The sequence below is a fragment of the Ixodes scapularis genome, unplaced genomic scaffold (assembly GCF_016920785.2).
Source record: "Ixodes scapularis isolate PalLabHiFi unplaced genomic scaffold, ASM1692078v2 PGA_scaffold4__175_contigs__length_147842914, whole genome shotgun sequence".
NCBI classification, from domain to species: Eukaryota; Metazoa; Arthropoda; class Arachnida; order Ixodida; family Ixodidae; genus Ixodes; species Ixodes scapularis.
Window position 1 is genome coordinate 61,377,432 of NW_024609879.1, and position 23,141 is coordinate 61,400,572.

At 45.9% G+C, this 23,141-nt stretch overlaps 1 protein-coding gene across 1 annotated transcript in view; it reads right to left on the minus strand.

Moving 5' to 3' along the window:
* Positions 1-14,073, minus strand: part of LOC115324431 — a 125,035-nt gene extending 110,962 nt beyond the window's left edge. Inside the window, exon 1 of the mRNA XM_040218950.1 lies at positions 14,019-14,073. Coding sequence (XP_040074884.1) covers positions 14,019-14,073 — 55 coding nt within the window. The remainder of the gene's footprint in view (positions 1-14,018) is intronic.
* Positions 14,074-23,141: the final 9,068 nt, after the last annotated feature.

A 23,141-nucleotide genomic window follows, 5' to 3' on the forward strand; every position in this document is an offset into this window, starting at 1 on the left:
CGGCAGGTCTGTGGCATTTTTGGGCCAAAATCGCCAAACTAATGCCAAAGTTAGGCTTCACTTTTTGACAGTTCGGCTGTCATCTGGCACATTAGGGCCAAAATCGCCACAAATGTGCCAGAGTTAGGCTTATTACCTTGTAGCTCGGTTGACATCTGGCATCTTTGGGCCCAAGTCGCCAAACAAGTGCCAAAGTTAGGCTTCGCTTCCCGATAGTTCGGCTTTCATCTGGCAGCTACGAGCCAAAGTCGCCAAACAAGTGCCAAAGTTAGGCTTCGCTTCCCTGTAGCTCGGCTGTCATCTGGCAGCTACGGGCCAAAGTTGCCAAACAAGTGCCAGAACTAGGCTTACTCCCTTGGAGTTCGACTGATGAGGTATTTGATGTACGCGGGTGGTCTTCATCTTAATTAAAGAGAAATCAAGTTTTATTCGGCTGGCAACTTTATCATATTTTGGGTGTCTTATGATTTCTTCAGTCCAAAGGTTGGCTGAATGTTTTGACGCGGCTGGACCAGGCTTTGCAAACGCTAATTGTGCCGGATGTTGTGCTCGCGCGTAGGTACACACGCCAATATCGGGACGCGCCGTGAGACTGGTTCGACATTAAGGCGCGTTCACACCGGCGATGCGATCTAATCGCGCGATAATTTTCATCGCAAAAGCGACCATCCCGGGCAAAAAGCGACGGGATTTGAGCAGTCGCTTGCTCACCCGACTTTTTGTGATGCACTCTAGTCGCGGAGAGGCCGAGCCAATCAACGGCGTTCGGAGCGAGAGTTTTCGAGAAGCGACTCGCCAACGAAGGCGTTGGACTTGCTCATCGCGCACGCCGGATTGACCATCTAATTACTTTTTTTTTTGCGATGCAATTTAGTCGGATCGCGCGACTACTTATATCCGCGGTGTGAATCCGCCTCTACAGAAAGTGCTGCCATTGAGCTAGCACTGCGCGAGACTGATGTGCTCACGTCTCCAAAAGAGATGCCATTACTAGGCGGTGCATTGCAAAAGAGAGCGTAGCTCTATGTGTGTCCTGCATTGTGATTGAGCACTGTCAACTCCTAGCGACAAAAAAGAGCGGAACCGACCGGGGCTCCATGGCGCGGCACCCGCATCACACTTGGGGAATAAAAATGAAATCAGGGAACTTGTACTATATTAGCGTGTTGGAACTTTTAAACATTTAGAAACTGGAGACACAAAAAGGGACGATACAGACAGGACAATCATCCAACTTTAACAACATTTATTTTCCGCTTCAAGCTCAAAGCCCGCCCGCTCCGTGGGAGTACTGGAGATGGAAATCTTGGGCGAAGGAGAGAAAGCGGAGGAAGTGTACGCGATTCCCCTGTCCTGTGGGGCCAGGTACATCGGGCGAACCTGGCGATGCCTCAAAAACCGACTCCGAGAACATCAAATGGACGCCGAATGAGCTGTTTCGGATTCTGAGCACCCGATCGTCATTCACGGAAGAAAATCTCCCGGCTGCGCTCCTGATTTCTCCGGCACGACAGCCATGGGAGGCCATTGCGAGCAAGTCGGGAGAGAAACAATTGAGGCGACAAGCCCGCAAAACATAAGCACCCCTTCCATTTCGCTCGCAAGAAAGCAGATTATCTTTCTGAGGCCCACAATGGAAGTCGAACGCTGAAGACTAGGCAAGGCGACAAGGTCACCGGCAGAAGCGGCTTTTCCTTTTATGTGTTGTTGATGCCCCTTCGACGTCGGGTTTTGCAAATCCTCCCCACCTACTTTTGTGTCTTCGTGAGGCTGTCAGCGAGCGCGACAGCCGCTTTAAGCAAATCAAAAGGGTGGAGCGAAACCTGTGACCCGGCGTGACCTCTCTACGTAGGACGCGTAGGACAAAAACTTTTGGACGAAAATTTGTCACGTGACTTTCTTTCACGCTGATGGGATCTCTGTGGCTGTTGTTTTCGCCGTTTGCCTAGTTATAGAAATATGCGGGCCACGTAGGTCCGGTTTTCGAACCGCGCTCATCAGTGTTCTCTTGCTTTCGTGCGTTGCAGACGCGGCCGTCTTTTTTCGACGTAAATGATCGGAATACGTCCATGCCAATTTTTCGGTAGCAGCCAATTTTTTCACCGGAGTTTGTGGGATTCTTGTGATATGTTTGTTGGACACGCTTCGACAAAAACTGCTCTTCGCCGACGACGAGACGTCAGTTGAATTTGCGCAACCTTCTTTCTCGAATGTGTTTGTGGGGTTCCTGCGCTGGATTATGCATCTATAAAGGATTACATGATATCGCTCTTTTAGTAGTAAGTACACTGCAAGCATCCTTCTGACAGTAGTCCTGCTTTCCTCTCAATCTCCGCGGTTTTTGTGTGATGAGTTTTGCTTGGCATGAGGATAGTGTTAATTCTATTTTATATTTTGCATTTTGTTTAACAGAGAAGTGTGACCTTTGTAAATATGTCGAGAGTACAGTGTGTGTAATGATAGTGGTTTAATAAACTTCTGGGAGCGATTGACAAAAATTGTTTGTCCGTATCTGTGATTGGATATGCAACAAATGATATGCAAAGTACACATACTTGCACGACGTTCGGTCAATACGGAGCAGACGCATCGAATGCGCGACGTTCGGTCAATACGGAGCAGACGCATCGTAGAGTATTCGCACATTATTGCGCGAACGCAAGGACGGGGCAAAACAGCTGTACGGCAATACCTGCCCGATATCATACGATGGTGCAAAACTGGACATTTGAGCGATATTGGAACCGACTTTCGGCCGGCACTGGCATGATACTGCAAAGTATTGCCGTGCGGGTTGGGAACGGAGGTGATGACATCTTACCATCGTGTTTCCAACGCTTATTTAATTTAATTATCTTCTGGGACGCGTGAAAGAGCACTTCTGTGACACACCAGAGATATTCGAAACTTGGGCAGGCATCTCGGCTTTCTTTGCAACTTTTGGCACTTATTTGGCACTTCAGTGGGTAGCCAGAGAAGAGCCAAACTTCGGCATGCCCCGAATCGCCAACTTAAGGTTTACTGCGGCAATTATGGCTCAAATCTGGCACTTAGTTTGGCACAACTGTGGCAGACCAGAGAAAAGAAAAACTCGGCGTGGCCGATATACCGAAATTAGGCGTTGGTTTGGTAGTTATGGCTCAAGTGTGGCACACTTCGGCACTCCTGTGGCGTACCAGAGAAACGCCAAACTTTGGCGGGTCCGAAATACCCAAATTAAGTGTTGCTCTGGCAGTTGTGGCTCAAGCATGGCACCACCTTTGGCGCACCTCTGGCGGACCAGAGCAACGTTAAACTTTGCCGTGTCCGAAATGCCCAAATTGGGCGTTGCTCTGGTAGTTATGGCTCTAGTATGGCACTACTTCGGCACTCCTGTGGCGGACCAGAGAAAAGCCAAACTTTGGCACATCCCAAATACCGAAATTAGGCGTGGCTCTGGCAGTTACGGCTGAAGTATGGCACCAACTTTGGCGCTTTTCTGGCGGACCAGAGAAGCGCCAAACCTTGGCATGGTTCAAACTCCCTTATTAGGATTTACTATGGCAGTTATGGCTCAAGTATGGCACCAACTTTGGCGCTCATCTGGCGGACCAGAGAAACGCCAAACCTTGGCATGCCCCTAATGCCCAGAATAGGATTTACTATGGCAGTTATGGCTCAAGTATGGCACCAACTTTGGCACTCCTCTGGCGTACCAGAGAAGAGCCAAACTTTGGCATGCCCTAGGATCGCCCAACTAAGGCTATAGTTAGGCACCGTACTTTGGCACTAATGAGTGCCATGGTGCAAAAACCTAACTGCGCCAAAGTTGGGCCCTTATGTTTGTCGGACCTTTGCCCGAGTTGGGCATTCCTCTGGCGTGCTACCTGGGTAGCAATGACAAGTCCTCTCGAGCACTAGCAGATATTGAGATAGGTTCTCAAACCACCGTCTACAACAGCCTCAAGCATACGTGGTCACCTGATATAGTAGTGGGCCATTCTACATCAAGATCCTACAACATTCAGACCCCGGAAGGCCAAGTGCTTCGGAGGACACGCGAACATTTAAGACCAGTGGAACAATTCCCCAAAAGACGACCTCCGAGGCTACAGAGCCAGTAAGTGATGGCCAAGTTGAGTCTGAGCCGCGCCCGCTGCTTCGAAGAGGAACAAGGGATAGAAGGCTAGCACAACGATATGGACATGACCACGATATTTAGACTTACACAGATCTCTAAACTTGTTTTTTTTTTTTCCGCGAAAGGAGATGTAGCAGCTAGCCAACGATGGCACCACTGGAAGAAGAGAAAGGCACGACGGACACGGGGGCACGAGGGAATAAAAAGCAGGCATTCCGAATCGCCATTCTGGCTGATGCGTACCGCTTCGTACAAAGTTCGCCCCATTGAACGTTTAAGTTTCCTCAGTTTTTCCTTGTTCCTCACCTTGTCATTAGGGATATTTTGATGGTGGTTAGGGCCATCGCTATGTCCCTGCAGCGTACCCGTCCGAGGGCCCCAAGTGCAAGTCCGACAACAAGGCCGCGAAGTCACAACGAAGACACTACCAAGACCCGATCAAGTCGCCGCAACCAAAGTTTACACCCGGAATTTGAAGCCCTGCCTGCCAAGGCCAAGCAGTCAACAACCCGGACGATGAACAGCCAGTAGCCGCAGACCGAGACCACCTCACCCGTCGTCTACCTGCCCGCAGCCCAACAAACCCTGACGACCTTCCATGGCGGGGCCCACACTGATGTGGAGGACTGGCTTCAACACTATGAATGCGTAGCCCCCCATAATGAATGGACCAGGGAGCAGCGCCTCCAAAACCTCTACTTCTCTTTCGAATGCACAGTGAAACCGTGGTACGAGAATCACGAGGGTTCATTCACGTCGTGGAAAATCTGTGTGGCCGAGCTGCAGCGGACCTTCGCCACCCAACACCGATGAGAGAGGGCAGAGAATCTTCTCCGGTTTCAAACCGAGGGACACAACAAAACTTTCTCGCGTTAGGCGAAAGATGTCCTACGCTTTAGCGCCCGTGTTGACCCTCTATCCTCGAACGACAAGAAGCTGTGGGTCCTGATCCGGAGGGTGAGGGACGACATCTTCGGAGGTCTCGTCAGCAACCCACCGGCAGCCATCGACGCCTTCATCACTGAGGCACCAAACAACCAGCGTGCGCTTCCCACAACCTGCGACAACCAGGAGTCGCTGCACCCACGCTGCTTAGCTACGAAAACACTCTGGGTACGCCGGACATCCGGGAGGAACTGCAAAGGTTGCTGCCAACCGCCAGTCATCCGTCAACTCTTTCCATCACCGAAGCTGTCCGCGAAGAAGTGCATCGGGCGCTACAACCAGACGTTCCCGTTACCACGGTTGCACTGAAGGAACCGACGTTGAGCTACGCCGGAATGGCCCGACGACCGCAGCAAGCTTCCCGCTAAGACCCGGCGCCACCCCGAAGAGACGCCCCAATGCCGCAGTACCCCAAACGCCAGGAAGATCAGACACACGTTCACCCAGAGCAACCTGCGCCGAGGAAGACAGACGTCTGGAGGACGGCACACCGGAAGGACGCCACGAGAGCGCACGACACGAGAGCGCCGACGTGAGAGCGGTCGACAGGAGAGCGCCGCGACACGAGAGCTCATGACAGCAGAGCGCCGCGACAACAGAGCGCACGACGGGAGAGCGCCGCGACACGAGAGTGCGTGCCATTAGAGCGCGCGTTACGAGAGCGCACGTGCGCGCCTTGGGAATGATCAATATTGGAGTCTTCAGACACATGTTTTCACGGATAGCCGAGTTTTTTGCACGTAAGTTACTTGCCCAATATATTGTAAATTCTACGCAACATACAGGGCGTTTTTTTTTTCTTTTATCAAAACAATATTTCATTAATAAAGGGCTTTGTGCTTTGTGCATGTTGTCTTCGATGTGCGCTGTTCAAGGTCGGTGGACATTAGAAGTACTAGTATACGGTAAAATATGTACAGTCGGCACGGAATGAAACGCGAACATGGAGCGCACGGTTTTCAACCCACACTGAGTCACCTAGAGACGCAACACCGAAGGTTTGGGTGCACTGAGCAAGAGTCTAACACATCGAAGGAGGAGCCATCTTCTTGCAGCTCCCGTCTGGTTCAGGTGGTGCAGCATCTAGCGAAAACCATGCACCCACTGTTCGCGTTTCATTCCGTGCCGACTGTACGTGTACAACGAGGACTAACAATCACGTGGAGTCCTCGCACAATGCATTCCACACGTACAAGCTAGTGGCCGCCTTCCAAGGAGAGCAGAGCTTGATAAAGCAGAAGCTGGCGGATGTACTTTGTGGAGGGCCTCGAAGGAGCAGCAAGGCCACCTACGTTTGCGTAGCGAAGAATCTGAGCAAGCTAGTTAAAGACTACGACCAAAGGTGCATGCTACACTATCTCCACGGTTTCGCGCAATCATTCAATCTTTAAAACTTTTTTTTTTTATATTCGGGAACTGGAATTAATAAACAACTATATTTCCGAAACTCGGTATCTTGCTTCTTCATTTCAAGTTTGCGAAAATTGTATATTCTAGACTTCGCACAGGTCTGCGTAGTCAACAAATAACATGACGTAAAGCGTTCAATAAGAAGAAAACAACTGTTTGAAGACTAAAACATCGATCATTCCCAAGGCGCGCACATGAGCCCTCGTGACGCGTGCTTTAATGGCACGCGCTCTGGTGTAGCGGCGCCCTTCCGTCGTGCGCTCTCCCGTCGACGCTCTCCCGCCGGCGCTCTTGTGTCGTAGAGCCAGGCACACCGACGCCCGCTGTGTTACCAATGCGGGGAAGCTGACCATATATCCCGGCGATGCCCCTACCGGCAAGCCGGGCTTCACGGGTTCACACCGCACGCCCCACGCCCAAGGACCGGAGAACGACCACGAGATATTGAAGAATATCTGCAACGTGCACCGCCTCCAGCGCCCGCTTCCTCCCGACCATGCCGTTCGCCATCAGCACGACACACAGCTGCGTCGATGCACCGACCCTGACGTCAAAGCCGGTCGCCCTCGCCTATCGCCGTGGAAACTAGGCGCGGCAGCCACAGGAGATGGAGTTGCCGAAGACGACCTTACGGCAAGACCTTCCACGAACGTCAGAGGGCCTTCACTCGAACGCCACTGGAGACCGAAACAACGTTTCTGTAACGGTAAAGAATAACCTAAACGTCGTTACCAACGGCCACGACACGTCGGCTCTGGTGGACACCGGAGCAGACTGCTCCGTCTTGAGTTAGAGGCTCTCCCAATGCCTTCGGAAAGTGACGACGCCGCAAAATAACCCACAGATACGGACCGCCCGAGAACATCTTATGACGCCAGTCGGAAGATACACTGGTCGCGTCGATATTCACGGTTAGACGTGCTCGTCATTCCACGAGGGTGTGCGAGAGACGTTATACTCGGAATGGACTTTTGCGAATACGGCGCCATCATCGATCTGGAAGCCAACAAGCTGACTCTGCGGAAACATGTTATGACGTCCGGGGATCAGGAAACAACGTCGGCCGCCTCAGCCACAATGACTGTGCTGTCCAAGCACTTGAACTTGCCACAGCGCTCGAGCGTGCTGCAGCCCGTCGGAACCGAAACAGCGATCTGCGGAGACGCCCTCCTGGAAGATAATTTTTCAACTGCTGCTAGGCAGAGGGATCAATGTCGCCAAGGGCGTAACGAAGCTGTACGATGGACGCACCGCTGTTCTTGGAACGAACTTCCGACAAGAGGTTCATCACCTTACAAAAGGTACCACCGTAAGACAGATCGAGGTACTCCAGGACACAGCCGCGATCACCAGAATCTCTAAAGCCTCCCCTTCATCGCAACCCGAGGAAGCGTAATCCTCAGAGCTTGACATCGACTTAACTCTCCCCCTTCACCACCGACGAGAGCTGACTGACCTCCTCAACGAGTTCAATGAATGCTTCGCCACGTGATCAAAGCTGCGTCAGACGACGGTTGCAAAACATCGAATAGTCACTGATGACGACGCACTTGCTGTGAATCGGCCACCCTACCGAGTCTCCATGAAAGAAAGGGAAGCCATCCAGAAGCAAGTTCAGGAAATGCTTCAAAACGACATCGTCCAGCCCTCAACAGTCCGTGGGCTTCCCCAGTAGTCCTGGTGAAGAAGAAAGACGGAGCACTGAGGTGTAGCGTAGACGATCGCCGGCTCAGTGCAATAACAAAAAGGACGTCTATCCGCTGCCCCGCGTCGGCGACACCTTGGACCGGCTGCGCCACGTCCGATACTTTTTGTCGATGGACTTGAAGAGCGGGTACTGGCACAATGAGGTCGACGAACGAGATCGCGGAAAGACGGCCCTCGTCACCCCGGGCGGACTCTACGAAGTAAAGGTAATGCCGTTCGGGCTGTGCACAGCGCCGCCAAACTTCCAGCTCGTTATGAACACCCTCCTTTCCGGCTTGAAATGGCAGAGCTGTCTCGTCTACTTCGACGACGTTGTGGTGTTCTCAAGCAACTTCGACAAGCAACTAAGACGATTGCTCGCCGAGCTACGGGCTTTCAAGGCTACTGGGTTGACACTCAAGCCTTCCAAGTGTCGGTTCGCCCAGGGTCAGCTTAAATTCTTGTGCCACGTCGTGAGGGCTCAGGGTGTAAGCCCTGATCCTGCAGAGACGTCCGCTGTCGCCGGATTCCCGAAGCCACCAGACAAGAGGGCCATCCGAAGATTCCCTCGGCAGTGCGCCTACTACAGACGTTTCGTTCGTGACTTTGCACAGAATTCAGCACCGCTGACGAATCTGACAAAGGACGACTTGCAGTTCCAGTCGAGAGAGGAGCAAGAACACGCCTTTGACGAACTCAAGCCAAGGTTCAAGTCGCCCATATTTTTTATCATTTTGATCTGTCGGCGGGGATAGAAATCCACACGGACGCCAGCAGTATCGGTGTCGGTAAGGTACTCGTAAGGCGAAAAGAAGGGGCAGAGAGAGTAATAGCATACGCAAGCCGGGCGCTGTCTAAGGCAGAACAAAATTATTCAGCGACCGACAAGGAATGTCTTGCTGTCGTTTGGGGGATAACCAAGTTTCATCCGTACTTGTACGGGATCCCGTTCCGCGTAGTCACAGACCACCACGCCCTCTGCTGGCTCGCAAACCTCAAGAATCCATCCGAACGCCTCGCCCGCATGAGTATTTAACTGCAAGATTTGGACGAAAACATTTTGCAAAAGTCCGGCCGCAAGGATAATGACGCTGACTGTTTGTCTAGGGCTCCAGTCAAAGCTCCCTTTGCCGGCGCCGACGACGATGATGACGCCCGTTTTCTGGGCGTAGTTACCGCCACCGACATGAGGGCACTCCAACGCGACGACACGAAAATTCGCTCCGTGATCGACCACCTCGAAGGTTGAGGAGGCTCAGTCCCACTGGTCTTTTTTTAGGACCTATCTAGCTTTGTCCTGCGGTGAGGCGTGCTCTTCAGAAACAATTAGAGAAGCAGCAAAACGCCCTTGCTACTGGTTGTCCCTACCAACATCTGAGAAGAAATTTTCAAGCGTGCCACGACGACCCAACGCTGGACATCTCGGCTACAGCAAGACCCTTGCCCGGATTCGTGACAAGTACTACTCGCCAAATCTTCCGAAGGCTGTTTATTCGTACACATGGTCATGTCACGAGTGCCAACGACGCAAGCAGCATCCTACGACACTTCAGGGATTTCTGCAACCGGTATCGGCCCCAACTACGCCATTCCCACAAATTGGAATGGATTTGCTTGGGCCGTTTCCGCCGTCAACGTTGGGGAAGCGCTGGATGATCGTTGCCACAGATTACCTCACCCGGTACGCGAAGACGAATCGGGAACAGAGGTGGAAGCCGGCAAGTTTTTCGTCGAATCGATTCTCCTACGACACGGTGCCCCCGAAGTCTTAATAACCGTCCGAGGGTCATCGTCCTTGGCCCAGCTCACGCAAGAGATCCGTCGGCTCAGCCACACCAGGCATCGTCGGACCACTGCGTACCATCCGCAGACCAACGTGCTAACGGAGCTGCTGAACAAAACGATCGCCGACATGAGCTCCATGTACAGTGCGCCCCAAAATTAACGCCGCCACTCGAACGCCCGACTCTCGCGGAGCGGCGCTATCCTGGCGGGGCCGTTTCAACTAGTCGGTCACACGAAGGCCATTCCCAATCTCCGGACCGGGGAAGGAGTGGTAGCAGGACAGCCACTAAGGGCCCTGAGTCTGCGAATCACAGACTCATTTCGTCTAAATCGCTTTTTGTATGTGTGTGTGTGTGTGTGTGTTTTGCGCTTTGTCTGCATTGTAGCAGCGCCTTCAAGCTTTCTCCTCTTTGATGCATTATCAAAATTTCTTTGTTATGAATCTTAAAGGTGCAAGCTATACGCAAAAAAAAAGCGATTTGACGATATGAGCTTATGATTCGCAGAGTCAGGCGTCCTTAGCGGCGGCTCAACTACCTCCCCTTCCCCCGGTCAGGAGTTTGGGAATCGCCTTCACGTGACCGCCTAGTTGAAACGGCAGCCGCTAGGATAGCGCGGGTCCGCGAAAGTTGGGCGTTTGAGTGGCGGCGTTAAATTTGGGGAGCACTGTACGTCGACGTAGAATACAAGACCTGGCAGGAGGTATCATCATACGAGGTATCATCAACTAGCCCGCCTTCGAATCTACGATCAACAGCGTGTCGACGCTCGCCGGTACAACCTTTGTCGCTGCGCCATCCGCTTCCAACCCGGAGACAGAGTGTAGGTGTGGACTCCGATTCGTCCCCGCGGTCTCAGCAGAAAGCTGCTGAAGCGCTACTTTGGGCCTTGCAAGATCATCTGGCGTCTTGGAGATATGAACTACGAAGTTCTTCTTGACGAGACTCGACCACCAAAAAGGCGTCAGCCGCGACCCGAGGTGGCGCACGCCGTCCGGCTGAAGCCGTATTATGAACGATAGAACGTTGCACTGTCGTCGACGGATGAACTTTGAACTGTATCTCGCGATTCTGCTGTCCTTTTGTTGTGAATTTGTGATTCCGTTTTGTGCTGCATCAGGACGATATGTTTTTTTAAAGGGGGAATAATGCCGGGCGCGAAGCTGACCAAGTAAGCAGAGCGCCCGTGGCCTAATGGTTATCGCGCTTGCCTGTAATTTGATGTTCTGTTAAAGTCGAGAACCGTCTTGCTGATTCGAGGTTAGAATGTTTTACGCACCGTACCTTCTACGCCAAATGTTCCACAAGCCCACGCGTGTACAAAAGGGGCACCACGTGGCAAGCCGGGGTGAGTCTCGCCGCAGCGTTCGATAATGTTGTTACGCCGACTTCGACTTCTGCGGCGCCCTGTTGTTATCTTTTGTTTCCTTTTTCTCTTAGACACAAGTTCGCCCTATTAAACGTTTCGGTTTCCTCGTTCGTTCCTTGTTCATCTCTTCGTCATTCGTGACAAAAAGCGGAGCAAATACAGCTCTAGATGTATGCATTTACTCTATATCGCGACATCCATTTTCTAACCAAAATACAAGTGTTAGTAATGACATCAAGAATCAACATATCCGGCAATAAATTTAACAAAAAATTTACATTAGGCGTTTTTTGTTCTAGAAAGGGAAGCAAGTTGCTCGTGAACGAGCTTATAAACACTTTGTTTTACAGCTGGGGTGCATAATACTATAGTTCCTCTTTCTGAGAGAAAATCCTGTTTAGCAGTGGATCAGTTTTTCGCCCTCCAAAATGACTTCGAGGTTATTTTGGTTGACTCATTTAGCTATTCTCTCGCGAAGCTACGATTAAATTAACCGCTGTTTTCTTATCGGTTTGTTAATTTTTGTAACCTACAAGGATAGTCGACCCCTGAAGTACGGAAGAATATGTTTTGTTTCCTTAGAATTAAAAATGAGTGATATATGTGGCGAGATATAAAACATTGCCGACAAACTTTTTTCTCAGCAATAACAGAGCCTTCCCTTATCAGCACACTGCAATGATTTCAAACGAACCAAAGTGCCAGCTTCAAATTTTGTTTAGAAGGGAACATTTTAAGGGAAATTTCATTGTACTGATGGCCACTGGTAGCAAATTTAAACCAGTAATGGACCTGGAAATTAGTTTTATATGCATGATTGCAAATACAGCTATATCTTTATATCATTCTTCCGATGCAAATATATGCATACATAATGTATTTTTAATGTTATCTCTATGCATTTTATCGCGACAGCGCATAATTCTGGATGGCATCTAATTAGCGGTTGCGCACAGATCGTTCCCCAAATCACTGATTGAGGACCCGTTTTCTCCAAATGCTGACGCAGAATTCGTGTTCAAGCCGTGCTTCTACTGGATCGCATTGTGATATCAAGATCCGAATGCCTCTTGAGTATACGCAGTGTTGACCTACTCCTCAGATAGGAACTTTCTAATTAGAACAAGACTGTAATGCCCTGCATGAAAACAAGGTTCCAATGAGAGGGAAACAGTCCAAGCGACATGAACACGTAAAACTTACTTATGGTAGTCTTTATGACAATTAGATAAGTAGGCCTCATTCCATAAAACACGGGGCTCAATAAGTGCAGCTACGCACGCGAGTAAAAATATTATAATTCTTAACAAAACATTTATGAGCGTCCTTGGTAATCGCTTGCTATAAAAGATATGCCAAAGTCGATAACACATGCACCGCGAAGTAGTTAGATTCATTTTAACTAACTCATTTAAAGCTAAGTTCAGGGTTGCTTCACATCTTTGTAACTTTATTTTTTAGATGAGTTTGGTTCCAACGTAGTATCAACATGTTAAATTCTGAAGGATTCAGGAGCTAGGAAGCACCGTAACTTAACCACCATGCTCCATTTCCACAAGTCAATGTACGTTATTTAGCCTAAAGGTATCAGAGTCAGTCAAATACAAACCGCTATCCTCTGTAACACCAAAGAATTTAAAGGCAAACCCGCCCACTTTGACAATCGTCTTGAAATAATCTGTCACTTAAAGATACTCCAAACAAACGTTTATTGCATGAGGATATTTATGATGACTGAGAATTTTGAAGGCTTAAGAATTCAGAACGACAATTTTTCCTTTCGCTACATGTTTCATTAGTAGCAAGTTATGAATGTGCTATATAGAACATGTAAAAATTAACGTGGTAATAGTCTCTATAGCTGGAATTAAAGCTTGAATCTTGTCAGTTTTGAATTGCGAAAGCGTCCTCCCATGAGCGTTATTATCGCCAAACATTTGGCATGAAATTGCTTAATTACCCAACATTAATAGTTAACTTAGCACGTATACTTAAGGTTATTCCAATTGTGCCTCATGCGTAATAAATGTTATTATAGTGAGCCACAGCGATTTCAGTTTTACAAAGCACATTTCACCAGATTCAAGCCTTACCTCCGGTCGTTTAAACAAAGTACTAGATGTATATGTTAACTTATATATTTAATGTTATTATACCTTGCTAATATTAAATAAAAAATGAATTTTTTGAGAACATTGATTTTGAACACGAGGCTTTTTAGACATTCACTTATTAAAATGTATTTAACGGTTTCTATTTTGTATGAATAATATTGGGTTTGCTTTCAATATAAAATGCTATGTTTTATCGTTTTGATGATATCAATGTTAATGAAATATCTTGAATAGGTCGCTGTGAAACTTTGCCAAACTTTCAAGAATTATCAATGGAGAATGAATTAAATAAACAAAATATACATTACAACATATAATATTTTTGGCCATTGATCAAGAGTAATAAATAAATTGTAAAAGAGTCGCTGAAGAACAGTGCAGTATTCCTAGTGCAGAGTCATTTTGCAGTGGCCTAAAAGAAAACATTATCCTTCAAGGTTGCCGTTTCCGCTCTTTTGCGCTTAGAGGACGTTTACACAATATAGTTTTCTTCCAACAAAGTAAAATGCCGTCCCCAGAACTCTGCCTGAATTAGAATGAAAACGCCTTCATATATATATATAGAGTATATACCCAAAAAATTAACTTACCTAAAATTCCATCAGTAAAGAAAAGCATAATATGAAAGCTCTTGGCACGCAGCATTTTTTTTACATGAAACCTAACATACAGCAGTGGAGTAAAACGTATGTATACACGACTGTCTCCAAATGTGATTTTTACACTTCCGCTGGAGAACTCCACCGCTAGCAATAGCAATCTATTCCCCGAGAAGAGTAAATCTTTTTGATCCGTTAAGCCCTCCCTAATTGGCTCTTATTTCTCGTTGTATTGTTCCTGTTTTGTTTTTCCATCCTTTATGAAGTATTTTTTTTCCTTCCGACACCTGTTAAAAGCAAGTTTTAGTTCGAAAGTGTAAGACGAAACGACAAAGGTTAGCAAGCGCGGTACACTCTCTATTCAGGCAGCATCTACACATCTAGTCGATGCGGTTAACCTATCAATGTAATCGACGCAGTATGTCCAGCGAACGATGCAGAGCACACCCACACTCAGGAAAGCGAATTTTGAATGGACAGTTGGTAAACTAAACAATATACTAAAGTTATTTAATGCGCTAAAGGTTACTAGCTTTCTCCCTATTACATTAGAAATGGTGACTGAAAGGCTTTTCAGACTACTGTGTATATTGCTTCCTAAAATGTGATTCTCCGTTTTTCCTACGATGATTTAAATAAGTGCCACGTTGTAACGGGCTGTGATATTCGCGGCGTCACAGCAGGGGGAGTGGATATTTCAGACGGCTGTTTTACGCAGTATATGCCCCCCGGCTTGATAGTCTACGGAAACATTGGTAGCCACACGTTGGGAGTCAGCGACACTTTCAATCTTTTCTGCGTGAAGACGAACCGTTAGGATCGGGCATCTTAGATGACATACCCTCTCCTGCGATGCCATTTGTTGCCACTGCGGGTCCGCTTTCGATATCTGACCAGGATGGTCAGGAAGGTGAACGCACCAGCCGAAAACCTGCTCCAGACTCCAAATCGCCGTCATATACTCCCGAATCGCGAACTGGGATTTACTCACGAAAAAAATCCACGGCTCAGTTGCTATCTATGATCAATAGTAACAGCTAATAACTCACTAAAAAATTCATTCCGGACGCGGTTACTTAAATCTCGCACCCTCCCCCGCCCCCCCCCCCCCCCCGCCCACGTTATCATCTGCGTCTATTCATAAACTAGGCCACGTGACTCCCATAAAGTCGAGCGATCCAGGCTTACAAATCTGGCACGTTGACTCTCTTTACCAAGGTTTTCACCAAGGCTTTTATTTTCCTCTTTAATTGTACGAAACAGAGGAAGCCAGGGCAAAAAGCTGCCGTTGGAGATTGGCGATGCCTTGTGTCCGTGACGCAAGTTGGCAAAAAACGAAACATCGCAAAATCAAATCAATAAAAGCTTTTCCGAGCATACCCTTAGGAAATATCGCTAGCGTTTTGTGTGCGTCACTGCAGCGCCAGGTGTTGCCATTTCGCCGACCCGGCAATTCGTAGATTTCTGTTTGTTTGATGTACCGAACACTATTTTAACAAAAACAAAAAAAAAGCTTCCCGTTGCACTTTGTATATTCTGCACTTTTCAGATATTTAGAATGCTCAGTTTAGATCGCTGGAAGTATGATGTAAATTAAAGGAAAAAGCGGTTTAACCATTTTGGATTAGGCGGATATGGCTATGGCTGTTTGGACACCTCACGTCTCTAAATTGCTTAACTTTAACCACTGCGTTGTACCCCTTCTTATCTTCGCATACTACAACCTTTCTCTGGGAGTCTACATAGCAATGAATATACCTTGCTTGTTGCAATATTTTGGCTCCCATGAAATGTTTATTGTTTCATGTCATGGGACTTGACACGTGATGCATTTATGCAGGGAGCTGTAAAAAAAATCGTAAAATTGGAACTGGATTTACAAAGGCGTCAATATACCAGAAACATTTTACGTTCGGTATTAGAGGAAACACGGAATCCACTTTTCCAATAAACATTTTCCAGGTATAAACACAAGTTACACGTGGAGGACTCAGCTTAAGAATGCACAAGACTTTTGCCCAGGCTGCGGTTTCCTGCTTTTAGATTAACAAAAGTTACAGGCGTACATCCCTTTCTACATTTCTCTAAGAATTAAATAATTACGCTGAATAAAGTCTATTAAAGTAGTAAAGGTGATCCTTGGAAAACACGATATATTTTTCGGATGGTTCGAACTGTTATTTTAAATATTTTTTCTTGACTGTTTGTTTGAGTTTTTTTATGTACCTTTTTGAAAACACTTCGCAGGCCAGATTGCTCTTTCCCAACTCATTTAGTTATGGTCCAAGGAGGTAAGAATAGAAGACACTTTTTTCGCTTGCCTAACACTAAATGATACCAACCGTTACTCAAATTTGATTACTCGACTGTTCTCTAGAGATTTAAGGCACATTTCCGGCGCACGCTGCTTCTTGAAAACTTATACTACGGAACCAACAACCTGTACGATAGATCCAGCACTTTCTTTTATTAAATATGTGAAAAACGAGCTCCTCGCAGAGGACACTTCTTGGAACTTTAAAATTACATCTGTCAATATATGAGTCGAGATGTACCAAATTAGAATTTTGTTAACTGAAATAAATGCCAGAGGAGTTCTCAGTGTTCATTCTTGGTTTTGTAATAATGGGCCTAGGTGTACGTTGGCTCATAGAAAAGATTTTTCTTTTATATCCTAGCTTGTGATCATAAAATGTGATGCCTTCAAACATTTACATTCTACCATCGCCACTAGCGTGATATTTGCGCGTAGTTTCAGATATCTGCGATGGATTTAAGTGGGCTGAAAAACAGGGTTCCATTTCCTCTATCCGACTCAGATTTTTTAGAAAGCACCCCAGATTAAAAGTGTGCCGCTCCATTGGTCATTGTCCAGATTGTAAGGTGATTTCGGGTGAGCTCGGCCATTGGCATTTTCTGTTTGGTATATATATTTATTGTAACGTAGGCACCAGAGATGCTGATAATAATAATAGTGAAAATAATAACAAAATATTAATAATAATAATAATAATAATATTTTATTGCAAATGTGAAACATCATTACAAATAGTAATAGTAATAGTAATATTTAAATTTATTTACGCTGTGTTAGTTCAAAACAGCAGAAGACAGGTTCGTCTAAGCCAACAAGGGCTTGTGGGACTGAACCTAAAGGTTATCGTGATTCACAGGAGAGTTTCAGAAAGTAATAGAAAAAAAGACGAAAACACAAGGCAATAAGAAAGCATCACTTCAGAGTCACACTTCATCAAAAGTCAAATTTCAAAGGATCAAGTTCATGTCAAGCAGATTAATAGAGTATTAGAAAATGAACACGAACGTGTATTGCAGAGAAGCTAAAGTAGCTACTCATATAGCAAGACGTTAGAGTGTGCCACTCACATACAAATAAATGAGAACAATAATTGATAGACAAGATAGTTTCTGCGCGAAACAATAAAAGATTTACAAAAAAATTATCACTTTGTTTTTTCGTTCATAAATATATTGCGTAGTTCTTTTTTAAGTTTTTTTTTTAAGTAAAGTTCGAGAGACTTGGTGGTACCTCGCTGAAAATATGAGGGACATAAAATGAACGCATGTTTTTCCCATACCGTGTATAACATGTTGGAACGTCGTAGAGTGGAACTTTCCGCAATTGCCGCGTGGCAGGGTGAGGAGATTTAAAGTCGTCCTCCCAGTTGTAATTGAGTACTACCGTCTCTAGGAACAAAGATCGAAAATTCGGCATCGATAAAGTTTGAAATAAATATAAATTGGAAACACTCACGCCATAGAACACATTTCTCAAAATTTCTCTTAAAATACCGTTCACTTTTTTGTGCCATAGTCTCGAGCATTGGCCAAATACAGTTATGCCATAGCGGAAATGTGTGTAGGCTAATGAATAAGCTATGCGCTTGCGCAAACCGAAGGGCATGAATGTTTTGATGCTATAGAGCAAACAGGAGACACTCCTAAGTTTAGCCCAGATTTTAGTAAGATGCGAATTCCATGATAGATCAGAGTCAAAGAAAGTGCCAAGATATTTCACTGTGTCAGAATATGGAACTTTATCACAGTGCACGGGAAACAATTAGATTTGTGTAAAAAAAGTGGAATATTTAGCGAAACAACTTTCAAAGGACTGTGGAGGCATACGAGCTTTGTTTTAGATACATTTATAGCAATCAGATTTTGATTAAACCAACCCATGAGCTCATTACAAGATTGTTGAAGCATCCCCATTGCTTTTGGGTATGAAAGATGATGAGTCAATACAAGCGTATCATCAGCGTATTGGTATATTATACAGTTGGTAACTGCGCTAGCCATATCATTAACATAGATGTTGAATAAGAGCGGCGAAAGTATGGAGCCTTGTGGAACGCCGGCTTTTAATGAGAGGTTGCTACTATATATACCATTTACAGCCACCAGTTGTGAACGTTCATGTAAGAAATCTTTTAGCAGTGATAAGAAAGGGCTCCGAAAACCCAAAGCTGAAAGCTTGTGCTGTAAAATTAGATGTTTAACTGTATCAAAAGCCTTAGAAACGTCTATAAAGCAGGCACAGGTAAACAAGTTGTGTTCGAAGCTGAAATTTAGCTCGTCAGATAGTGATTCTAGAAGTGGTTGCGTGCCTCGGCCAGCAATAAAACCATATTGATTTGGAGACATAAGCTCGTGTTTTTCAAGGAATGAAGACGTTGCATTATATATAAATTTCTCTAGTATCTGGCCAAGGCATGCAAAATAGATATCGGACGATAGTTCTCGACCCTATTTCTGTGCCCTCCCTTGAACAGGGGTTTGACGACGGCGATTTTTAACTCATTAGGTATGATACCAGATTCAAGAATTGTATTAAATAGAAGGAGAAGTGTGCTTTGAATATAACATAAATTTCTTCGTATGTCACTTAGTCGTATTCCATCGATTCCCGGAGACTTATTAGGTTTGAGGCTTAGTATTATAGATTCTAAATCGCTTCCAGTCATCTGAGGAAGAAAAGCAGAGGCAGAATTGGAGTAAGGAAGAGAAGAAAAACTACTGTTCTGTCCGACGTTCCCTGAAAAAGTTGCGAAGAAATTAATAAAGATATTGGCAGTCACAAGTGAGTCAGGTCCAAAAGCATCACCCAAAAGACTGTCGTGCACATGCCGTGAGATACCTCGCAATTCATTAAGCAGTGACCAAGTTTTAGCTGAGTTCTTTCGATGGTCTGAAAATTGTTTTTGAAAATAAGTTCGTTTAGCGGAACGGATAAGTGCATTGACTCTGTTACGGATGGACCTAAATTCAGCTTGTAGGCTTCGGTTCTGCAGAGAGCGACGGCAACGTCTCTAAGCAATCTATTTAAGTTTGATAGCAGATAAGATATCATTATTCATACATCGTAGATTTGTTTTTCTCTTTTTTAAGTAGATAACGTTTTTCGAGGTGTCCGAAAACCGAGTAAAGATATCAACAAACGAGTTATAGATTTCAGCTGGGCTAACAAAGGCTTGAAAAGCACCCCAGTCGTAATTAGATATTAAGCCGTCGAAAATATTGAGGTCAATTATTTCAACTCGACGTATGTCAGTTCTCGAATTAATAGGAGCCTTGCCAGGAAATGCTAAATGGCACGCCACAAAATAGTGGTCCGATAGCTTTTCAGTTAAAATTGCCGATTGTGTTGTCGAGGTTGGCGCTCTTAAGTTGATGTGGTCGATGGACGAGCTAACAAGTTTGCCGCTAAGAAATTCCTCTCTGGTTTGGTTGAGAATGGTGGGCTCGATTCCGTAGTCCGATAATAAGGTAAGGTATTCGCAGACGAGTGACTTCGAGGGTTTCATGAGATCAATGTTAATATCTCCTGTCAAGCAAAGGGTCGTATTTACCGGCAAAGACTGTAAACAATTACGTAACTCTGTGAGAAAATTGGCAACACTTTCGGAGGAAGGTCTATAGAAAGCTAGTAAGTAGCGGGCGTACATGGAGGTGAAGATGTGCAGTGCGACTGATTCAGAAGTAAGGAACGAAACAGTTATTTCAGAAAATAACAAGGAGTTTTTGAGGAAGACTGCAATTCCGCCACCGCGCTTGTTGTCGGGGGTGTGGAAGCAGCTACTAAAACCGAGTAATGAGAAAATCTGTATATCTTGGCTGCGAATATTAATTTCGGTTAGAACAAATGCATCTGCTATCGGGAGCACAGAGTTTGCGACTAATCTAAAATCGTCCCAGTGTTTATGAAGGCTTCTTACGTTAACATGAAGTAAGGTAAATGAAGTTCCTGGTGCTAATTGAAAGCTTTGCGAGTAAGTCTTAAGATCTTTAAATCGAGAAGTGGTGAGCATCGAAGTCTACACAATGTGCTCCAAAGCAGCCGCGTTGGTGATGCGGAGCACAGGTGAATTTCCGGTTTGCTTTGCAAAAATCTGACCATGGCGAACACATACAAATTTGTACCCTTTTTCTTTTCCTCTTGTTCTTGCCTGCCAAAAGAGTCATGTGTTGGTGTGCGTGAGGTTGTCGTTGAAGTAAATCCTGGGCTGAGAATCTTCACGAGGTAAAGAACTCAAGCGGGAGCGAAACATCATCCAACGTTCTTTCAGATGAAGGGACGAAAAGCGAACCAGTATGGGAGAAATGGAATCACGCCTTGCAGGTAGGCGGTGTGCATCTTCGACATGAGTAGGCTGAAAACCCTCGATGTTCAATTGCCCTGCCAAGTCGGTGGTGATCCCTTCGAGATTCTCGCGGGCAGAAAATGGAATGCCGTGAAATTCTAGGTTCGCCAGAAGAATGGATTGATCAGCGTAATTTTGGGCGTCTCTTAGTTGCTGAATCTCAAGCGCTTGGTCAGTTACCAATGTCCGCAAGGCATTCGTTTCTACTTGGAGCTCCTTGACCTGTTTTTCTTGCGTTTCCACCGAGTTTATAAGGGAATCATATTGCGACAAAACAAAAGTCAGAGACTCTTGCATGTCGGTCATGGTGACGCGCATCATGTCCACCCTGAGCTTCATGGACAACAAAGAGTCAATCTTGGGGTGCAGGTGATGGAGATTGTCGACGGTGTCCTTCCAGGAAAGAAGACGGTCGAGTTTCTCATTCACCTCTGATAGCTTGTTGTTGTTGTTGTTTACGGGTTTTATGGCGCAAGAGCTCCGATGGCCATACTGCGCCAAACTAGGTAAGCTGAAAAACACTGGTAAAAGTACATTCACTAGACTAGAATTTGCCTATAATTTATGTAAGATACCTGTAGTTTTGAGGAAAGCTAAAAGACGTTCAAGTGATATGAGAGGCTGCTCCCCTAGAAATAAGACAGGGTGAAATGGGATGTTGTACCTGAAAAACTCGGAGAAATAGATCTTGTATTGTTGTAAAAGGCCACGGCAAAGAAAGAGAACATGCAGAACAGATAAAGCTTCCCCACAGTGCTCGCATATCGGCGGTTCCTCACCTATAAGCAGGTATTGATGGGTTAGGAATGAATGGCCGATTCTCAGCCGGCACAGGAGGACTTCGTGGAAACGATTTTTATTATACGAGGTTTCCCATGCACCAAGTTCTGGCTTGATGACATGAAGCTTATTGTTATCGGCTAACTTCCATTCAGATTGCCAAAGTTGCGAGAGTGAAAATTTTACGGACGCTTTAAGGTCTTGGTAAGGTATGCAGACATTCGATGGTAAAAGGTTCTGTGAAGAAGCAGCTAGTCTATCTGCAGCCTCGTTGCCTGCGATGCCCACATGGCTCGGGATCCAGCAAAACTCAATGTCCTTCCCACCAGCAAGTCCCTGTTGAGCTCTGGCCCGTAGAAGTTGAGTCAACTTATTCGTAGTTGGTGTGATAGAACATACTGCAGTAAGAACACTTTGAGAGTCTACAAATATAATGGCTTTCATCACTTTGTTCCTGATTATATAGTCAAGTGCTGCCAGAACACCATATAGTTCGGCAGTAAAAATGCTGGCGACATTGTGAAGTCGAGTAACATGGGTAAACGAATTTGAATAAACAGCTGAGCCGACATACATTAAGGACTTGGCACCGTCAGTATAAAACTGGCGGTAATGTCTGTATTTTTCTTGCAGAGCTAAGAATTCCTGTTGTAGAATGAGTGGAGAAACATTATGTTTATTAAATTTTGTAAAATACCAATTGCAAGCTATTTGTTTCATATCCCATGGGGCAGTATGATATGCACATTCTAGGAAATGGACACCCTCACGTGGCAGGTTAAGGGAGATACGGAGACTCTCAAAACGAAGGCTCAAGGGTCGAATAACAGTTGGTTTATGCTCGAAAGTACGATAAAACTTAGACTCTCGAATACTATTGTGGGCTGGATGGCTGGGTTCTGATAACACCTTGTAGGCATAAACCAAACTTAGATACTGCCGCCTTTTTTCCAATGACATTTCATTGGAGTCAGCATACAAGCTTAAAATAGGAGATGTTCTGAAAGCACCCGTCGCAAGGCGCAACCCAAGGTGATGCACAGGGTCAAGCATTTTTAAGGCAGACGGCCGAGCAGACGCGAACACAACAGACCCATAATCAAGGCGCGATCGTACAAGAGAGAAGTACAAACGAAGTAGACACCTCCTATCAGAACCCCAAGACTTGTGTGAGAGGACTTTAAGAATGTTCAATGTCTGCATACATTTCTGCTTTAGCCTTTTGAGATGGGAGACAAAACTAAGCTTACTGTCAAATATCAATCCCAGAAACTTATGCTCAGTTCTAACTTCGATGGTATTTCCATTTAACATGAGAGAGGGCTCTAACCAGAGACCCCGCCGTAAAGAAAATGGAACACAAATAGTTTTTTCTGGAGAAAACTTAAAACCATTCTCGTTAGCCCATTTAGTCATTTTATTTATGGCTAGCTGTAGCTGCCTTTCACAACTAGACATATTACATGATGCTACAGAAATTTGAATGTCATCTACGTATAATGAATATGATACTGAGGAAGGTATGACACGACAAAGAGAGTTAATTTTTATGGCGAAGAGGGTGACACTCAGTACTCCACCCTGAGGAACACCATTCTCCTGGAGAAAGCTGTTGGATACTGTCGTGCCTAACCGTACACGGAAGAAACGTCCACTAAGATAGTTTTTTATACAA